At 42.3% G+C, this 19,185-nt stretch overlaps 1 protein-coding gene across 1 annotated transcript; it reads right to left on the bottom strand.

Moving 5' to 3' along the window:
* Window positions 1-6,389: 6,389 nt before the first annotated feature.
* Window positions 6,390-7,371, bottom strand: LOC132583385 (olfactory receptor 6M1-like). Its single transcript, XM_060255037.1, has one exon. It carries the CDS (start codon window positions 7,369-7,371, stop codon window positions 6,406-6,408), a length of 966 nt encoding a protein of 321 aa, XP_060111020.1. The 3' UTR covers window positions 6,390-6,405.
* Window positions 7,372-19,185: the final 11,814 nt, after the last annotated feature.

Below are 19,185 nucleotides of genomic sequence, written 5' to 3'. Positions count from 1 at the left end.
TTTAAAGTCCTATTCTATTTTTAAAAATGTAAAACCTTTGACCGTTCTTTAATGGCCGCCGATGTTTCTCTATGATTTCTGACTTTAGAGATGGCCTGGAGGTTTGGAGATTTCCTTTTTTTCAGTGTTTGCTTCCTGACTCTCTGGCCATGAAGTCTCATGGTTGATAATCCCACGATAGTTGTAAAACGTCACTTCCTGTGTTGTCTTGAGAATCAGCAACTCTGTTATGGGGGAGGGGGTTTCAAAGCCACAGGCATTTCAAACAACAGTTATTTTTCTGCACTTTTCTGCTTATTTTTAACTCCAAAAGTTCCAAATTTACCCCCTTCCTCTTCCTCTTGACTTTATACTCTTACCGTTAGTTCCAGATCTTAAATCTTCTTTTTTAAAAAGCTTATTTTAGTCCCGGAATGATAAAGATCTTTTACCTTAACGAAAGTCTATTCTCCTTTATACTGTTCCCTTGACATTCAGATGTTATTGTAATCCATAGAAAGTTGGAATCTTGATGAATTTATGTCAATTTAATGACTCCAGAGACTCTTTGTAGATGATGGAATGCAATTCTTCATCGGAGACTCTTCAAAACCAAAAAGGAACCCCAGTGAGATCCCTCGTCAGCCAAAGTAAGTCCTCTCAAAATTCTTCAAGCATGTCTTAGACAATTTCCTTTCTGGAAAAAGTAGGCAGCAGGCATTGGAATCGCCTTTTATGCCCAAAACAAAGGCTTCGGTCTGCTCCTCCTAAAAGAAGCAGGTCATTTCGCCATATTCCAACCCCAGAAGTCCTATCTTTTTTATCTTTTTTGGTGTGCTGTCTTGTCTGATATCTCCATGGTTCATTTGGGTTCTCTTCACCAGACCTTTCTTCCTCTTCTTCATCATCTTTCTTTTTCTTGCCCTCTTTTTCCTTCACTCTATCCAGAAAATTCTGAGCTTTGAAAATGGAATTTATCCTGTACCTGTTCTCCTGATAAGTAAAAAGAAGGCTTTCTGGCATTAGCCATGTGTAGGGTATTTCTCTTTCTCTCAGAAAATCTGTTAATGCTTGGTATTCTCTCCTCTTTTGTCTCACTGGCCACGGTACTTCTCTTAAAATTTTCACCATGTTTCCAGCTATCATCACAGGTTTGTCTCTTGCTTGCTTCAAAATATCCTCTCTGGTCTTCTTTCTTGTTAGCTTCAAGTGCACTTCACCAGGTAATTTGTTCTGTCTTGTATAGCTTGATGACATTCGTCTTACTTGATCAAACTCCTTCCATCCTTTGAGGTGTCACCTGTAGAATTTCAGCCAAGGCTTCACTTAATATTTTCTGTAAATATTCAGTTTTCTCTTCTGGCATGTTTTGAAACCTCAACATATAGGTAGCTCTCTTTACTTCCAGCTGCAAGAGTCTAGATTCATGTATGTTCTGTTCATTTCCCAGTTGTTCCACCTTTTGTATATTCTCTATCACCTGGGCATCTAATACTTTTAAGGCTTTGTTGGTTTCTGCTGTCTGTTTGCTGTTCTCCAAAAGCTCTTGTTTGATCTCTGCCATCTGTTCACCAATATTTTCTATTTTACTAGTCAGTTGTGCAATGGCAGTCAATAAGGTATTTTGCATCTCTTTCATGTCTCCTGGCATAGTTGTAAATTTCCCTGGCCCTGATGAAGTGCTGGGTGAAAATATTGGTGGCTTTCCTTCTCGATTTTCTTTTTTTTTTTTACTGTTTCTTTAAAACTAATCGCAGCTTTATTTTCCATCCTTATTAGATTAAATCCACTCACAGTCACCCAATCTATGTACTGCCTCGTCAAAATTTGTTTTGGAACTCAGTAATCCTGTTTATAATAGATAAACTAATCTCTGCCAGACAGTGTCCTTATTATGAAATAGTTTTGAAAGGAAAACAGCCTTCTAGTTTCTATCAACAGTTTGTCATACCCCAAACAATAGTTGAACTAATAATAAACAGAGACTTTTTAGGAAAACACAGTTGATACCACAAAACCACAACAATTCAGTTCACTACAACAAGTACAATTCACTATGGCAAATCCTCTGCCAATGAAAGTGCACTTGAAGTCCAAGTCACTGTCAGGTCTTTCAGCAGCTTCAGAGTATAAATTTATAATCCAGGGCTGAATGCCCTATTTCTAATCCCAAAAATAAGATCAAAAGTTAAAAATTAAGTCAATAATACAAGGGAAAGATAAAACCAAGCAGGTCCAGCAAAAAAGGAAGAAAAAATAGTAAAAATAAGTCCAACTTTGATGGGCAAAGAGAGGGAAAATGAAAAAAATAAATCCAAAACCAAAAATATTCAAACCATATCAAATATATTCTGTTAGAGAATTAGCAGAGCATAGGTATCGGAAGCTGCTGCTGAGGAAGCGTATAGTATGAACAGAAGAGCACACACAGTTAGCAGACAGAGGCAAACTCTGGTTTTAGTGTATATATTTACCAGAACAGTGTCCAATACTCGAAGTCTTAGCCATGCCAGGGTCAATCATACACAGTTCAGTCAAAGATAGCAGTAGTTACAGAGAATGGTCCAAATACAGATTCCTAGGTCGATTCATGGTTTCACCAAACAGACGGACAGCATGCTTTGCAGAACTCACCTTCCTAACCAGACTGCAGAACAACCTGCTGTCTCCACTTTATACGCATGTCAATCATGCAACCTGGCCAGAGATTGCATCAGCCTCTGATTCAGCATATTGCATAAGCATAGGTGATGTCATCTACCCCACAGCAGTAATCAGTTGCACCTGGTGTAAGCCTAAGCAGTGCACTCACAGATATCTAAATGACTAGTACTTAAAATGTGTTCAGTTTCTTCCATATAGAAACTGATCCCTGACATATTCAAACCATGAATTAAGAAAAGAAACAAAATAAAGGCAAAATTAAAAGGTTATATCCATAAGATCCAACAGCAAGGAATTATAATCCACTTTAAAAATTGGCACAAATGTTCTTCTTTCAACCAAGAATTCTGTTATGCTTTATGGGTTAATATAAAATACCCACTAGAGTTGAAAAGTCAAATTGGGGCTCATATAAATTTATTCAGAGCACTTCAGTTTAAGCTGCAAATTGCTTCTTAAGCCAACTGCCCTTTATATCCGCATATGCTTACACACAACTTTCCCAAAGTCAAATCTTTTTCTCCAGACGTAGATCCAAAACAACTTAATTGAGTTCAGCCATCAAGTCTCTTCTGTATCTAGGAATTGGTGCACTTCTCCTCATGCAGGTACTATAAGATCACCAAAATAGCAGAAACTTTTAGAAGCCTTGAAGGAGAGGGAGAGAGGGTCCCCCCCCTCTATCTTTTGCCTCCACTTGAATTCGGCTTCAGCCTCAGTTCTCCGTTTTCCTGCTTGTCAATGAGGATGCCTTAGAAATCAGCATAAAAAAGAAAAAGACACTTGCAGTTCTAGTAATAGAGATGCAGCTTGTGTTGCCATTGAAGAATCTCTTGAATCAGAAAGGGGAAGGAAAGAAGCCAGCAGTCGACCCTTAAGCCATTTTAAAATGGCGATCAGAACAGTTAGGCTAGAAGCAAGCAGGATCGAGGGGCAGCCGCCTCCCCCATTCAACCACTCAAGCTCCCTGCCTTCTGGGAGCCTTCCTGGGTCCCAGAGTCAAGTCACCCTTCATGGGGGACCCCTCAAATGTCTGATTTAGAAGCGGCTCAGGATGCGCCGGTCCAAGCCGCTTCTAATAGCATGTCGCCGAAACTGGAAGTATATAGCTCACTGGAAGAACACTGTTTCTTTTTTCCCCATGGTCAATGGAATTTGTTGCACTCATAGACAATGTAGACTGTATATCTGTACACATGAGGTCATCCTCACTATTACATGTTCATTCATTGAGTTGGATTTAACCAGTTTTTCTGCTAGTGAAACAGGAAGGAGGTACCTTCTTTAACCATCCCAAAACACTATGTTGAGAATCATGGGACCTGCATCTACCTATGAGATGGGGGTTGTTGTATGGAAGAAAATCTATTGAAATTGAGAGAAAAAGCTGGCAGGATCCAACCCATTCAATGTACATGTGACCCACACCCCATAAAAACCCTGCATGAGTGGGGGTTTTTGTGAATTACAACATAACATGTTAAATAGCCCTTGTCAGTAGCACCAATGATGAATCACATTCATTCAAACCAGAGGAACTGAAATGTTTGTCATGATTTGAAAGCCAGTAGCATATGGCCTGTCTTTTCATTGTAGGATGCAATTGTCATGTGAATTATGGGTTGCTGGTTTATTATAAAAGTAGAAAACTGAAGATCAACAGTTGAAACATTTAGGATGCTAATTCCCTCCAAAGTTATCCTCCCTCTTGGGACAAATGACTCGGAATGTATTCAAGGTATTATTAATGTAATTAGTTCTGTGGGGACCCAAAGCTAAGAAACTGTCAAATAGATCAGGGACTGTTTCTTATTCATTCATTGTGTCTTGGATAAGTAAAAATATTTTTAGTTCTAGATACTGTTGTAAATCAGCCAGACTGTAACAGTATCAGTAAAACCAAACTCTGTGTTAGAGTTCATATATTGTATATTTGTGGAACTTTACTTGAATTTTTATTCAAGAATATGTCTAAAGCAGAGTTCATGCATATTAATTACTTTTCATAGATTTGTTTCTCAGGTATGAGTTGACCACCAAAAATGCTATGTTGGGGATCATGGGGCCTTCACAGACAGGGACTATTGGGAGAGATTGGTCCAACCTTTTTTATTTAGTCCCTGCAACATTGTCAGATCACATCACAGATGTGCCCTTTTTTAAACTAATACAAGCAAATTCCACAAAATGGGGCTCCAGTTCAACCTGATGAAATGGTAGCGATCTCTAGAAGCTCATGCTTATCCACATAATGATTATGAAGTCAAAAATACAATTCTACTTGGAAATTTGTGCCATTGTACTCAGAGTTCCAAAATGAGACAGTGAGTGTTCTGTAAATAGAGCTCCAGGTGTTTTCATTTTCTCTGGAAAGCAAGCACATTGGGGATCAGTTAGATCTGGCACTGGAGTACAGTGCTCTCTTTCCTCAACATAGCATTTTTGGTGGTCAACTCATATACTTGAGAAACAAATCTATGAAAAGTTATTAATATGCATGAACTCTGCTTTAGACATATTCTTGAATTAAAAATTCAAGTAAAGTTCCACAAATATACAATATATGAACTCTAACACAGAGTTTGGTTTTACTGATACTGTTACAGCCTGGCTGATTTACACCAGTATCTAGAACTAAAAATGGAGTACAGTACACCATTTCCCTGATGAGGATAAACCATAGTAAGCTGCTGTTTACCCTACCATGAAATTAAACTGATACAATATGTGCAAATGTAACGGAGTGAAAGAATGGAATGAGTTGAGAATGACTAAGAAGCCCCTTGTCCTCAAAGGAACCTGCAGCTCACCTGTGAAATTTCATGACCCTTTTAATTTTTTAAAAATGATATTGGCATTATGTTTGTGTAATGTTTTGCGTAGTTCAGCAAGAATACCACTCTCCAAAATAAGAAAAATAAAAGGACAAAGAAGAATGTAGAATAGATTTATTCCAAGTTCACAAAGACAGACAGATCACCTCAAAAGGCTCAACATGTTTCGGGCCACTGATCACCCTTCAGGGAACTGCATGTGGTGAAATACATCCTTTTAGCTAAGTAGACAGATGACAAAGCATTCCAATGACATGTTGCTTACTTTAAAAAAAATGTTTTGAGTTACCTTTCATTGTTGTTTTTGATTGATTCCTGATTATCCATTTTATTTTTGATTGAAATGTACTATTAGGCTGCTTCTCAGGATGTAGGAGGCAATACAATTATATTATAAAAGAAAATGCCATTTAAAACACTTTAAGTCATAGTTGCCATGTAGTGACTCATCTAGTTAATGTTCTTGTATTGATGAACATCAGCTTATGCCTCAATTATCTCTAGCAGATGACTGTCCAAACTTTTCTTGCAAGTCTACAAGGAAGAAAGGGAATTCTGCAACCACCTAAACTGTTCTGTGCCATTCCTGAACTGCTTATTGGAGTCCAGTAATTTTCCTTAATATTGAACCAGAAGTTATAACTCTTATCTTATGTGGACAGTTAGGGCAGTTCTCCCAATATGCTGATGGTGGTGACACCAGAAAAGAGCAGATTTCTATACCATCTCCAGACATCACACTAATCTCTTGCCATTCCAGGAGCTATCATCTGCTAATAAAGAGTCTACTAAAACATATTGTGTAAAGCCTCTTGGAGTCCCTTCTCCTTGCAGAAATGTTTTCTCATAAAAGAGAGGTTGTGTTCTTCAGCCCAGGTCTCTATATACAACAAAACTACATGTCAAAGACTGAGGAAATGGTGCTTGATCAAACTGTCTTCTCTAATCTACCACTAATATGCTTCACTTTATCCCTCATCACATCCTTGACTACCTTGTTTCTAAAATTATAGATGATGGGGTTGAGTAAAGGTGTTACCACTGTGTTGAATACAGTGGCCACCTTATTAAAATCCATGGAAGTGCTGCCGGCTGGCCTAACATAGATGAATATGCTGCTGCCATAGTACAGTGAAGCCACAGTGATGTGGGAGCTGCAGGTGCTGAAGGCTTTCTTTCTACCATCAACTGAGGGCATCCTCATCACCGTGACAATGATGCAGAAGTAGGAGACAGATGTCACAAAAACAGAGGTCAGTAGTGTGAAGCAGGATGAAATTAATTCTACAGCTTGCACCATGGTGGTGTCTGCACACAGCAACTGTGTCAAGGGGTTAGCATCACAGAAGAAATGGTCAATGACATTTGGGCCACAAAAAGGTAGACCAGATTTGAAGATAAAAGTAACCATAACAGAAGCAATACTTCCCATCCAGCAGGAAAGCATCATGAGCATACAGACTTGGTTACTCATGATAGCTGTGTAGCGTAATGGGTTGCAGATGGCCAAATATCGGTCCACAGACATAGCTCCAAGAAGCAAGACTTCTGTGGCTCCAGCAAGGAAATATGACATTGTCTGGACAACACAGCCCAGGTAGGAGATGGTCTTTGTCTTTGAGATGAGAAGACTCAGCATCTTGGGTGTGACTGTGGTGGTGATGATGATCTCCAACCAAGAGAGGTTGCTGAGAAAGTAGTACATGGGAGTGTGGAGGCGAGCATCAAGGTGGATCAAGAGAATGACCAGAGCATTGCCCAATATTGTCAGCACGTACATGGTCAGGAAGAGGACAAACAGTGGCACTTCCATTTCCTGGTGATTAGAGAAGCCAAGCAACACAAACTCAGTCACAGTTGTTCCTGAAACATTTTCTCTGTCATTTACGGTCATGGTGCTCTGTAACCAAATGAAGAAGAAAAACACCTGGGAATTACTACCAATTTCACTAACAAAACAATATCCATTCCTACTGACTGCTTGTATGCTTATGTGATATATCTATACATAGCAGAATGTACAGATTGCAGTTAAATATGCACTAAAAAGAAGTGGAGGAAGAAAAGATATGCTGATGCAGCGGATGAAAATGGGTTTTCACTCAGTTATGTACATATTGATATCTTGACTCTTCCTCCTTTTTTCATCAGCAGAAAAGCTAGCTGAATGCAGCTTGCTTAATAGCATAGCATTGTTTGTTTGTTTTAAGAATTAAAACATGTTTTGAAACAAGGATCTCTTGGTATCTGTGCCAATATGTCTTTAAACTCTTTAAACTTGTTAACTTCATTTCAGTTCCCATACACTGACCACAACAGAGAAATCAAACATCCCAGATCTTACAATGTAAGCAAAATACCATCTTCCATTGAGATTTTATGGTGGTTTTTAATGTATCCAAAGCATATTAGACCTGTTTGAGCAGAAGTAATGTGTATATATGCCACAGGAAGTGAAATCTGACTGAAAGCAGTTTCAACCAGTCTTTATTATTTGCAGATTGAATGAATCTGGGAGCTGGAATTAGAAGGCTTCTGGAGAAAGCAGAAAAAGTGCCCATGGTGGTGTTTGGGAAAATAACTCTGAAACTGGACACTGGAGCAGGTATGCAAGTAAGCAGGTGATGATGATACAAGAAATAGGTCAAGACGTTTGTGTAAGATTTTGCCCAGTTTTTGGAAATCTGAATTCTTTTAAAAATTGTTCGACATTATTGCATTACACATTATTTTACATTACACATTATTCCACATTGTTCTACATTATTCCACATTGTTCTACATTATTACATTACACTTTAAAAAGACCTAATCACTTTTTAAAAAATGGAATCCTAGGATACCATTGCACTAGGAAAGCTGATAAATAAGTTGACTAAGCTTTAATTCCTTCCCCTCCACAAATAAACTTACAACAAATGCTACACTCTGAACATAACAGCCAAAAAAGCTACAAACAAAACTAGGCCAAATATTATCACGCTTTTGGCATTTGAGATTGTGGATTCAATGTCACTTTCAGCTGTGACATTTTTCAAGGGGGGGGGGGAATGGGAAAACAAGGGTTGGATCCAGTGGAAATTTCTGCTGATGGGATTTGATGCTTGTCAGTAGTCCCCCCCCCCCCCACAACACACACCCCTGCTGCAAAACTCTGTGCAAGCTTATCAATTAGATTTGATAATCTTTCTGTACAAGTTTCTGCATTTCCACTCCCTTGTAGCCTAACTGAGAAAAGTTCTCCAAACAAAGAAATCTTGCTAGCCTGGTCTTGCTCTCTATAAACTTTTCTGAGGGCTTCAATCATCCCTTTTTGCAATTTCTTGTCCTATTACATGCGCCAATTGGGAAACAGCCAATGTACCAATAATCAATTTTCTTGTTTTACCATCTGCATTCTCCCATCTCATGATCTGATTGTCAGACCTCAAATGTCAGGGAGCAGTTAACTTAAAAAATAGGGTTTTTTTCCTTCCTTGAGCTGATGCTCAATTCTAAAAATTCATGCATTGAGATTATTTTAGCTAAATTTCTCTAGGATTGCATATTATTGGGTTGTAGATTAGAAATTCAAAAGGGTGGAAAGGAGAGAAAAGTTTCTTTCTGTAGCCAGAACTTGGAAGCAGTTGCTAAGCAAACGCTTTATACTTGCCAAAGGTGGTGAAGCCTTGTAATTGCTCAAACAAGAGAAAAAATAAACTTTAAAATTCACTCTAAGCACCATGTTCCTGTTGGTATATACGGTCAATATAGCAAACTTTTACCCAGATATACAAGCCTGATACTAAGTTTATTAAATAAATCTCCCAACAAGTATATTGCAAAAAAAGGTACACTTGCATTTATTCAAGTAGATACAGTTCACATTCAGGTTGCAGTCAAAAGAAAAGAAAAAGCATAATCTAAAGAGTACTTTTCCTATCACAAATGGTCAGCTTGTCAGGCATCACGTCTGTTGGAGATTTTGCCATGAGTTCACAAAGTGCAGGAAACCAGTATGAGTCCATGATGCTAACAAGGACCATTTATTCCTCACTATCCAGCAAATTTTGTGTAAAAAACAGAGCCTAGGTCCTTGTAGCATCTATGTTTTCTGTTTTTATACAGATAGCATTTTGTATGACAGAATTTCCAGCATGACTTTTTCTTTAAACTATCCAAGCGACAGGGAGAGAACATAAAATATATGGCTAGTGAAAATGTCACCCAATTTTGCTTACCGTAACTTTCAAAGGGAAATCAGAAATATATGCTTAGATGAAACCTCTGAGGAGGTTGGAGAAAAGCACAGAAATGGATGAATCCATCCAGGTTTTTGCTGGTGACAAAGTCTCCCCCTAAAAAGTGTCTGCTGTGGATCATGGGACCTCCGCAGACAAAAGTGATGTGGGATGGGTGCTGTAATGAGGAAGAGAACTGGGTGAGATCCAGCTCAAGGTTTTTGTTTTATAAAAGTGATATTTCTTCTGGGTTTTTTTTTTCAATCTCATGGCAGCTAAAGGACAGACTGTGGTTTAGACTGTAGTGTTATTTATATATTATTTAGAAAATATACATGTTGCTGTCCCAAGGATCTCCCTGAGGCAGCTCACAAAGGAATACAAAAAAATTATTCAAACAGTATACAAATTATCAATAACAAACAATCCATGTTGTTTTCGCTCTGTGAGTTTCAGCTAGGTCTACTTAAAGTGATATATTTCATGGTCAAGTTACTTTAGACCAGGGTTTTCCAAACTTTTCCCCTCCATGGTCTGGTTCTATTCCTGTGGTCCGGGCCAAGGATGCTCAGGGAGTGATACAGAGACTGTGTGCCAGCCAGGAGCTTTCCCCGCCTTCTCTGATGTTTCTAAACATCAGAGCGGGACAGGGGAGGGCTTCTGGCCAGCATACAGTCTCAGTATCACTCCCTGATTGTTCTCCAGGTGGAGGACGCTCAGAAAGGGATACAGGGACTGAGTGCCGGCCAAGAGCTTTCCCCGCTTCCTCTGTTTCCAAACATCAGAGGGAGCGGGGAAAGTTCATGGCTGGCACGAAGTCTCTGTATCCCTCTCCGATGTTTCTAAACATCAGAGAGGGATGGAGGGGGGCTTCTGGCTGGCGCACAGTGTCTGTAGTGCTCTCTGAGTGCTACAGGCAGCAGTGGCTTGGGGGGCAGGGGCTGGAGAGCAGTGCGGCATGCAGCTCCAAAGAGAAATAGAGAGGGGAGGGGGAGGAGCTGTCAGGCCACCCCTGGTGACCTGGTATTGAGGCTTCCATGGCCCGACACTGGGTCCCAACCCTGCAAATGGGAAACACTGCTTTAGACAATCCCCATACCTTACAAAGCATAGCTTGATTAAATCTCCTTGACTGCTCAAACATAGGTCAACATCCTCTTGACCACTATCATCTTAATTTCCATCAGTCAGCTGACTAGAGGAGAAATACCCTAGTTGTCTAAAAGGAGATATGAAGCAAATACTTACAGGACTATAATTACAAAATGTAGTAAAATTCAGTAGTCAGTGATGCTAAGAGCGCATGATCTGCTGGATGAGAAATTTGAAAATTGTTTATAGATACAACAATTAATTTAATTTAGTCCTATGGCAGTCCAGCTTGTTTTGCAGGCTCATCCATGGTCACTTATAATAGATCTAGGAAAATCCTTTCTCAAATGCAAAAAAAGAGTTAAACTTAGATCTATCTATTAGCTGATTTTTAAAATCACTGTTGCAATTGTTTTTATAGATCATAATCTGGAAGCAAGAAAACAGATGAAAAAATTTAATGATCCATACAAAGAAAATAATAAATATTCACACATATGGAAGGTCTGATGCTCTAAATAGCTGACTAGCTGTATGAATTTAAAGCAGGCCTGTGATTAATTTTACTTACTTACTTGTAGCTGGTTCATTTCTCAGCCTTGGATCATTAAAGTTAGGATGTTCACATGGGATTCTCTAGGGCAGCTCTAGGGATTTAAGCATTAGGGATTAATAAGTTTACAGCTTCCAAGCATCTCTGTTTATTTATTATTATATATTATATACTTCATCACCACAAAGACAAATGGTAGGATCCAGCCATTCTCTCTACGTAGTCACACCCAAGTTTCCTCATTACCACTGCCCCAGTCCCACATGGCTTTGGTCCATGCAGTCCCCACGATCCCCAGAATAGCCTTTTTTATCATCAAACTGAGTTCTTTTCACCATCAGAAAACCTGGTCAGATCCCACTAAAAAACCGTGATCTAAAGGCAAATTAATATGGCTATTTGAAATGTAGTAACCATGAGAAATTCACTTGAGAACACATTGAGTCCCAGGTCTCCCAAGGCTCTGCCCTCTGTGCTACTGCTGCTACCAAGGAAGAAGGATGGAAGAGTCAAGGTCACTCACTCAGCTTCATAGCTGTTTGAGGATGTGAATCCAGTCCTGCCAAGTTTAGATGTATTAGCACCAGTTCACTGACCAAGTGAAATAGATATCTGGAGTACTATATTAAACTGAGAGCACCAGTAGGCCAGTGTGGTTTGTCTTGTTGCCTGGTGAAGATGGGCACAAGCCGCACCCACCGCCTCTTCCCAAGTCAACATGAGCTGAGCTTTAATCAGTTAACAAATTTCTGTACTTGACAACCAGCAGCTGAATTTATGACCTGATTCAACTGCTAGGCATTTGAACTGCAATGTCATTTGGCAGTAGGGGTGGGGGTGGGGGGCAGTAAATAACTTGTGATGGCTCATGTATCTGCAAACCAATGGAAAGCTGCTGGATCAGTACTTTTTATTTTTTTGGCAACCTCCTTGACTCATATTCATCATTATGAGTTTTTCTTTTAGCATTTTCTTTAATGGAGAAACAATTGCTACCAAAAACAGCAGCTGGCTTTGGCATACTTATTGGCTTTATTTATAAAGAGAGACAGGTTGATGGATGATAGTTCCATCAATGATGACTTGCCATGATGACTAAAGGGAACCTCCATGGTCATAGGACAGTGCTGGGACACAATATCAGGGAAGGCTGCAGCTGCTATGGCCAGTTTGTTGGTCCTCCAGGGCTACTGGTTTGCCATTGTAACCTTCATTGTCTTCTGATTGTTAATTCTTTCTGAATATGATTACCATGTTATAGAAATGTTACTAACCCTAAATTGAGCCTATGCACATCAAAGTAGTAAAACTCCCCCTCCCTCCTTTCATTTCTACTAACAAATGCAGGAATGTGCTCTTTAAAGTAAGAACCTCCGGGGACCGATTCCCAGGCCAGCAAGGCTGGAGCCCAGGACACGCCAACCGCGAGATAAGGAAGTTACTGTGTGATGTTTCACACGTGAAAACAGAATTGTTTAGGGAAAGTAGGATTGTTTATAGAACCTTTGATGTGCCATCTTTAAGTATGCATTTCACTGCTATTATGTATCAGTTCCAATACCCAGCTCGGCTGAGCCACATAGATTATCAATAAACCAAACTTTGTTTCAAAAATTCAAGGACTGGTTACTTTGAGATTGCATGCTCGACATTTTGGAACTGATCTTTTATTAAGGGTTCATCTGAAGTGGCAACTTTTAAGCCAGATGGCTGAAAGTGCCGGATAACAGAGAGCCTACTCAACCATTCGAAGGAGCAGGAGTAAAGACTCTCTCCTTGCACATCTTCGGGGCTCGGAGAGTCGGAGGACGCGGGTCCCCCCTGCTCCTTGGAAGTGGGAGCCTAAAACCTCCACGACCCTGATGGACAAGGCTCCAGCACGCCACAAGACCCTCCTGACAAGACCCGTAAGAGGAGGTAAAAGTGGGAACCCTGGTGAGAGAGGGGACAAGTGCCCCATCTGAGAAGATGACGAATGGGGGGAACCGAGACGGTGGGTCGGATTCGGAGGAGGAAAATGGGAGTTCTCCTAAAGAGATGGACATCTTAAAAACCATGAGAGGAGAGATGACCAGAGAGCTGCAGGACGAGATACAAGCGAACGCCACCTTCATGGTGCGAGAGATGCAGAAGCAGATCGATCGGCTACTACTGTGTGACTTTGGGAGGGCACCGCCAGCCCCACCCACTCCACCAGCACCCCCCGTGGTACCAGCCCCGCCGGTAGCTCCAGCAGTCCCTGCACCACCAGGAGCTCCGACACCAGTGCCGGCTTCCCTGGGCCCCCGCGACTATGGGCGGGGCCACGAATTGGATGCCACCTTCGATGGCGACCCAGAAGAGGTGAAGTATTTCATGATTCAGGCCAATAGTTACATGCACTATTGGGGGAACACGTTCCCGGATGACTTTAGTCGAGTGGACTACCTCAGCTCCAAGCTGAAGGGGGCCCCGAGACAATGGTACGTAAGCCTCTATGAGACGCGAGGCCCAGAGCTCGACACCGTGGCCGGGTTTCTGCAGGCGCTGCTAGCCCAATACGAGGACCCCCTCCAAGAGACCTGGGCCATCACCGCCCTGCATGACATGCAGCAGAGGGCTAAGTCGGTGCGGAAATACACAGCAGACTTCAGGGCACAGGGCACAAAGATCCAGGGCTGAAGTGAGATGATGGAAGATCGAAGCATTCCAGCGGGGGCTAAACGGAAGTGTACTGGATCGAGCCCTGCAACATGCATGCCCTACCACTCTAGTGGGATGTGTGCAACTGGCCGGTGAGGTGGAGACCAACATGAAATGGGTGGCCCTCCAACGTCAACTGCAGCAAGGGGAAAAGAGGGGACATGAGGCTCAGTCAGGGGCCAAAGCAGAGGGGAAGAAAGGATCAGCCCCAGGGGGAACCTCCAACCCCCCCCCCCCCCCCCGGTGCGCAAGTGCTTCCACTGTGGCGACCCAGGCCACTTGGCCGCCAACTGCCCAGAAAAACCTCGAGCCCCCCCCTCACCCCGAAGCCGACCGCAACGGGACCAAAGAAGACGCCCACCAGGCCCAAGGAGTCAATTCAAGGAAGCACTGCAACATCGATGGTGCTAGACGAGGATACTATAATTTTGGATGATCTGAGTGAAGGATCGTGGGGAACAGAGCCGGCGAAAAACGAGAGCGACCTGCACTGAGAGGTGCCAAGAGGCAGGTCATGGATCTAATGGCACCACTGCAGGTGAGAATAACGGGATCCTTGTTTTTTGTCCCATTGAATTTACTAAATCAGAAGCTCAAACGCTTCATCCACGTCTGAGCACTAATTGACTCCAGGTGTACAAGAGAAATTATCACCCCAAAGTTAGTGGATGCTTTGGGGTTAAAACGGAAACCCCTGCCCCACCCGATCCAGTTCGAACAAATGGATGGGTCCATGATGAGGGGGGAGCCATGTGTTGAAGAAGCGCAGGGCGTACTGGTGGGAATAGAGGATCACTGGGACATAGAGATGTTTGTGATTGTCCCCTCATCATCATTTGACATAATGTTGGGAGTCGGATGGTTGGCCAAGCACCAACTGGACATACAATGGGGGGACCAGACCATAGACTTCACCGATAGAAGGTGTAAGCACCATAACTGGCTGGGGGGTTGGTGTCAGAACTGGGGAACTTCAAATGAGACGTGTTACTTTGTTTCAAAAGTTAAGGCACTTGGTTAGTAAACATTTCCAATATGGAGTCAGTCAGGCTAACAGCACTAAGTTCAGCACACAGGAAAGTTACAAGTTCTGACATTCTGCCCCCCCTAAGCTTTCGCCCTGGGCTTGTGGAGCCTTTGGAGCTTATCCGAACTGGCAACTTGGCTGGATGGCAGCAAAGGCTCCAGATAACGGAGAGCCCGACACCCCACCTAAAGAGCAGCCGGTCGACCCGGGGGTAACGGTGGTGAGGCGCAAGGTGAAAGACCCGACGCACTTCTCCACGCTCCTCCACACCCCGAAGAGCTACGCACCGCGCAAGTCGACGGTGCTCATGGATCAGAGTCAAAATGTCAGAACTGGGGAACTTCAAATGAGACACGTTACTTTGTTTCAAAAGTTAAGGCGTTTATTGAGAACTACATTCAGCGATGAAGCAAGTTGACTCTGATAACTGGTACGGCTATCGGCGCATTCTTTATACAAGGGTAACAGAAACAATAAAACCTTTTCTCACACTCAGGGAGACAGTTGTCTGTTCCCAGGCCCCTTATCTCCAAGGCGGAGGAAGGAACCTTGCTGGTTTGCTCTGGCAAGCCGGCTTCAAAGGACACCTGCAGATGCTTCCCAGAGCCTCTCCGTCACCCTTCAGTGATTTGAGTTTGTTTGAAATGCAAAGGCATTTGGTTAGTAGGCATAAAGGCAAAAGCACTTGGTTAGTAAACATTTCCAATATGGAGTCAGTCAGGCTAACAGCACTAAGTTCAGCACACAGGAAAGTTACAAGTTCTGACAGCTGGGGACCCAATCCTGCACCCAGGAAGGAAAAGATGTGCGTGTCAGTGGAAGAAGTCCAATCCATTCCCCGGGAGTACAGAGACTTGCGCAGGGTGCTCAGTGAGGAGGAGGCGAATGAACTTCCCCCACATCGACTGTAAACTCCAGAAGGATTGGCTACATCAGGGGGGCATGGCCTAACATGCAGAGGAACTCCTGCTAGAAAAAGAGCCCTGGTCACAGTGAACACATATGCTAGGGGTGGCCGACGGTAGCTCTCCAGATGTTTTTTGCCTACAACTCCCATCAGTCCCAGCCATTGGCCATGCTGGCTGGGGCTGATGGAAGTTATAGGCAAAAAACATCTGGAGAGCTACCATTGGCCACCCCGACATATACGATCTGTGTTCAGTGAACTCTTGATTTTTTGTATATACATCTATTCATTCTTATGTTACATTCAGTGCATGTAAATATGAACATTTGATACAAGCTTCAAATTGATACAGATACTAGTTTCTGATATCAGTTGCAAAAGTGAGTATTCATTGGCTCTTTCTGAAAAACAGATCTTTTTACGTCTCTGCAAAGCTTTTCATGCCTTGGCAGAATTTCAGAGTTTCCCCAACAATGTAGATTTTAGTCGTAACTCAATCAAAAATCTAAGAAGGACCATCATCCTTTCTTCTGATCAGTATCAGCAGGTCTGAGTCATGGCTGTCAACCAAAATAATTCATTCTATCACCTGTAACTGGCCACATCTCCTTTCCCCATTGCATCACCATGGTACTGTTCTCTGATACCATTCAACAATAGAAAGGCTCTCTATCTTTGGAGGTTTTGAAACAGTGGCTGGATGGCCATCTGACAGCATTGCAGATCCTGTGAATTCAGGGAGGTGGGCGGTATTTGTGAATTTCCTGCATTATGTATGTGGTTGGACTAGATGACCCTGGAGATCCCTTCCAACTCTATGATTCTATGAACCAGCATGTGACAGTTTGGATTCTGACCCTTCCACCAACAGGGACTCAGGTCCTAAAGTTTCACCAGTCATAATGCCATCGAGATTTCACCAACAGGCAGTAGGCTCCTGAGGCTCTGACCCAACACCATCACTGATCCCAGTTCTACAACAGTTTGGGACCAATAGAACTGATTACCCATTGATAAATCCAACTGCATAAAAAGGGCATGTCAAGTCATCCCTGAAAACCAAGCACATTGGAGGCCAGTTAGATCTGGCAATGGTGTGCAGTACTCTAAGACACGGGTATCAAACATGCAGTTCAAGGGACGAATCAGGCCCCCCTGAAGGGCTCCTATCAGGCCCCTGAGCAACTGGCTGTCATCTGCTTCCTTCTTCCTGTCTCTTGCTCCCTTCTGCATAACAGCTTGCTTTGCAAGGCTTGCTCAATTGCACAGGAGCTACAGAGCAAAACCTCTATTTTCCCCATTGGCTGAGACTCATCCCTTAGGGAGGAAGGGGGGAGGAATAGCTTGCTTTGCCAGGCTCACTCAATTGCAAAACAGAGCTACTGAGCCAAGCATCTCTTCCTTTTATTGGCTGAGGCTCCTGCTCCCCCCAGTCCCCTGGGGAAGGAAGGAAAGAGCCAGCGCTTCCTTTGCCTAGTTTCTTGACTCCCATGGGAAAAATACAAAGAAAGCATCTTTAAGACCAATGAGTGCTAATGTTTTAATTATGTTTTAAGTTTTTAAAAAAATATGTTTGTGTTTGTCTGTGTTCTTTATAAAATTTATATCTCTGCTACCTAATCTTAAATAGGTACACACAGCCCAGCCTGATATGGCTCCACCCAACCCGACATGGCCCGGCCCAACAAGGTCTCATTTATGTCAGATCCAGCCCTCATAACAAATGAGTTCAACACCCCTGCTCTAAGACTTTCCTCTTGCACCATTTTCCTGATACGGATCAACTGCAGTAAGCTGCTGTTTGCCCCACCATAGAATTAAACTGATACAATATGTGCAAATTTATTTACTTATTTATGTATTTTTATAGATTTATAGCCTGCCCTTTCCCATAATGGGCTCAGGGCAGGTTCCAACACAAGAAAACAATCAAACCAACAGTAATACAGTCAAACAAATAATAATAAAACAATTGAACAGTTGAAAACAGATTAAAATTTAAACTAGTTAAACCATTGGCTCAGAATTGATTTAAAGCGGCATGGAATGGTGTGGACATATCAATTACGAACAGCTTTAGGTGTCCAAGGATGTCAACCGTATAGGCCCGATTTAAACAACAGTGCTGGGAGGCCAATTTGATGGTGCAATAAGGTAAGGACGTCCACCTGCCTCAGCCATAGGCCTGGCGGAACAGCTCCATCTTATAGGCCTTCCAGAACGGCAACACATCCGATAGGACCCAAACCTCTATGAGGAGCTGGTTCCACCAGGCTGGGACCAGGGCCAAAAAAGCCCTGGCCCTGGTCGAGGCAAGCCAGACATTCCTTGGGCCAAGGATGGTCAGAAGATGTTGGCTGGCCGATCATAATGACCTCCAGGGCTCATATGGGCAGAGACAGTCCCGCAGGTATGCCGGTCCCAGGCCACGCAAGGCTTTAAACATCAGTGAATGGAGTGAAAAAATGGAATGAGTGGAGAGTGACTAAGAAGCCCCCTGCCCTTAAAGAACCCTGTAGCCCACCTGTGAAATTTCATGGCTCTTAAAAAAAATTGAATGCTATTGGCATTATGTTTGCATAATGTTTTGCATAGCTCAAAGAATAACACTTTCCAAACAAGAAAAGTAAAAGGGCAAAGAAGGATGTAGAAACAGATTTATTCCAAGTTCACAAAGACAGACAGATCACCTCAAAAGGCCCAACATATTTCAGGCCACTGATTTCCCTTCAGGGTACTGCATATGGTAAAATACATCCTTTGAGCTAAGTAGACAGATGACAAATGATATTGTGCTGCATTCCGATTACATGTTTCTTATTTTTTTGAAAAAATGTTTTGTGTTACCTTTTGTTGCTGTTTTTGATTGATTCTTGATGACCAATTATATTTTTAAACAACCCATTACGATTGAAAAGTACTATTACGCTGCTTCTCAGCTTGGTCACAACTGAGCTAAGTGTTCTGATAGTCCATACAAAAGACAATGAAGCAGCCTGGAGCACAAATCTCTTACTAACTAGAAGAAGGATCTTTGTATATGGCCAAGGTGGACTCAAGAGAGATTAAAATAGACCACACTGACCTGGATAGAATGGACTTCAGCCTTCAGGGTGTTCCTGGTACCAACTGTAAATATTGGACTTGATTTTAGTTTGATTCCTTACCATTCACTTTTTCCATTCCTCACTCTCTGTTGCCTCCACCATCATGCAGTGGCCTTTTCA

This window comes from Heteronotia binoei, chromosome 15, assembly GCF_032191835.1.
Source record: "Heteronotia binoei isolate CCM8104 ecotype False Entrance Well chromosome 15, APGP_CSIRO_Hbin_v1, whole genome shotgun sequence".
Taxonomy (NCBI): domain Eukaryota; kingdom Metazoa; phylum Chordata; class Lepidosauria; order Squamata; family Gekkonidae; genus Heteronotia; species Heteronotia binoei.
The sequence above is the reverse complement of the archived record's forward strand: the minus strand, read 5'-3'. Positions and strand labels throughout refer to the sequence as shown.

Bases quoted from the DNA above. Each gene is read 5' to 3' on its own strand.
- LOC132583385 (XM_060255037.1), bottom strand. From the start codon at position 7,371: ATGACCGTAAATGACAGAGAAAATGTTTCAGGAACAACTGTGACTGAG.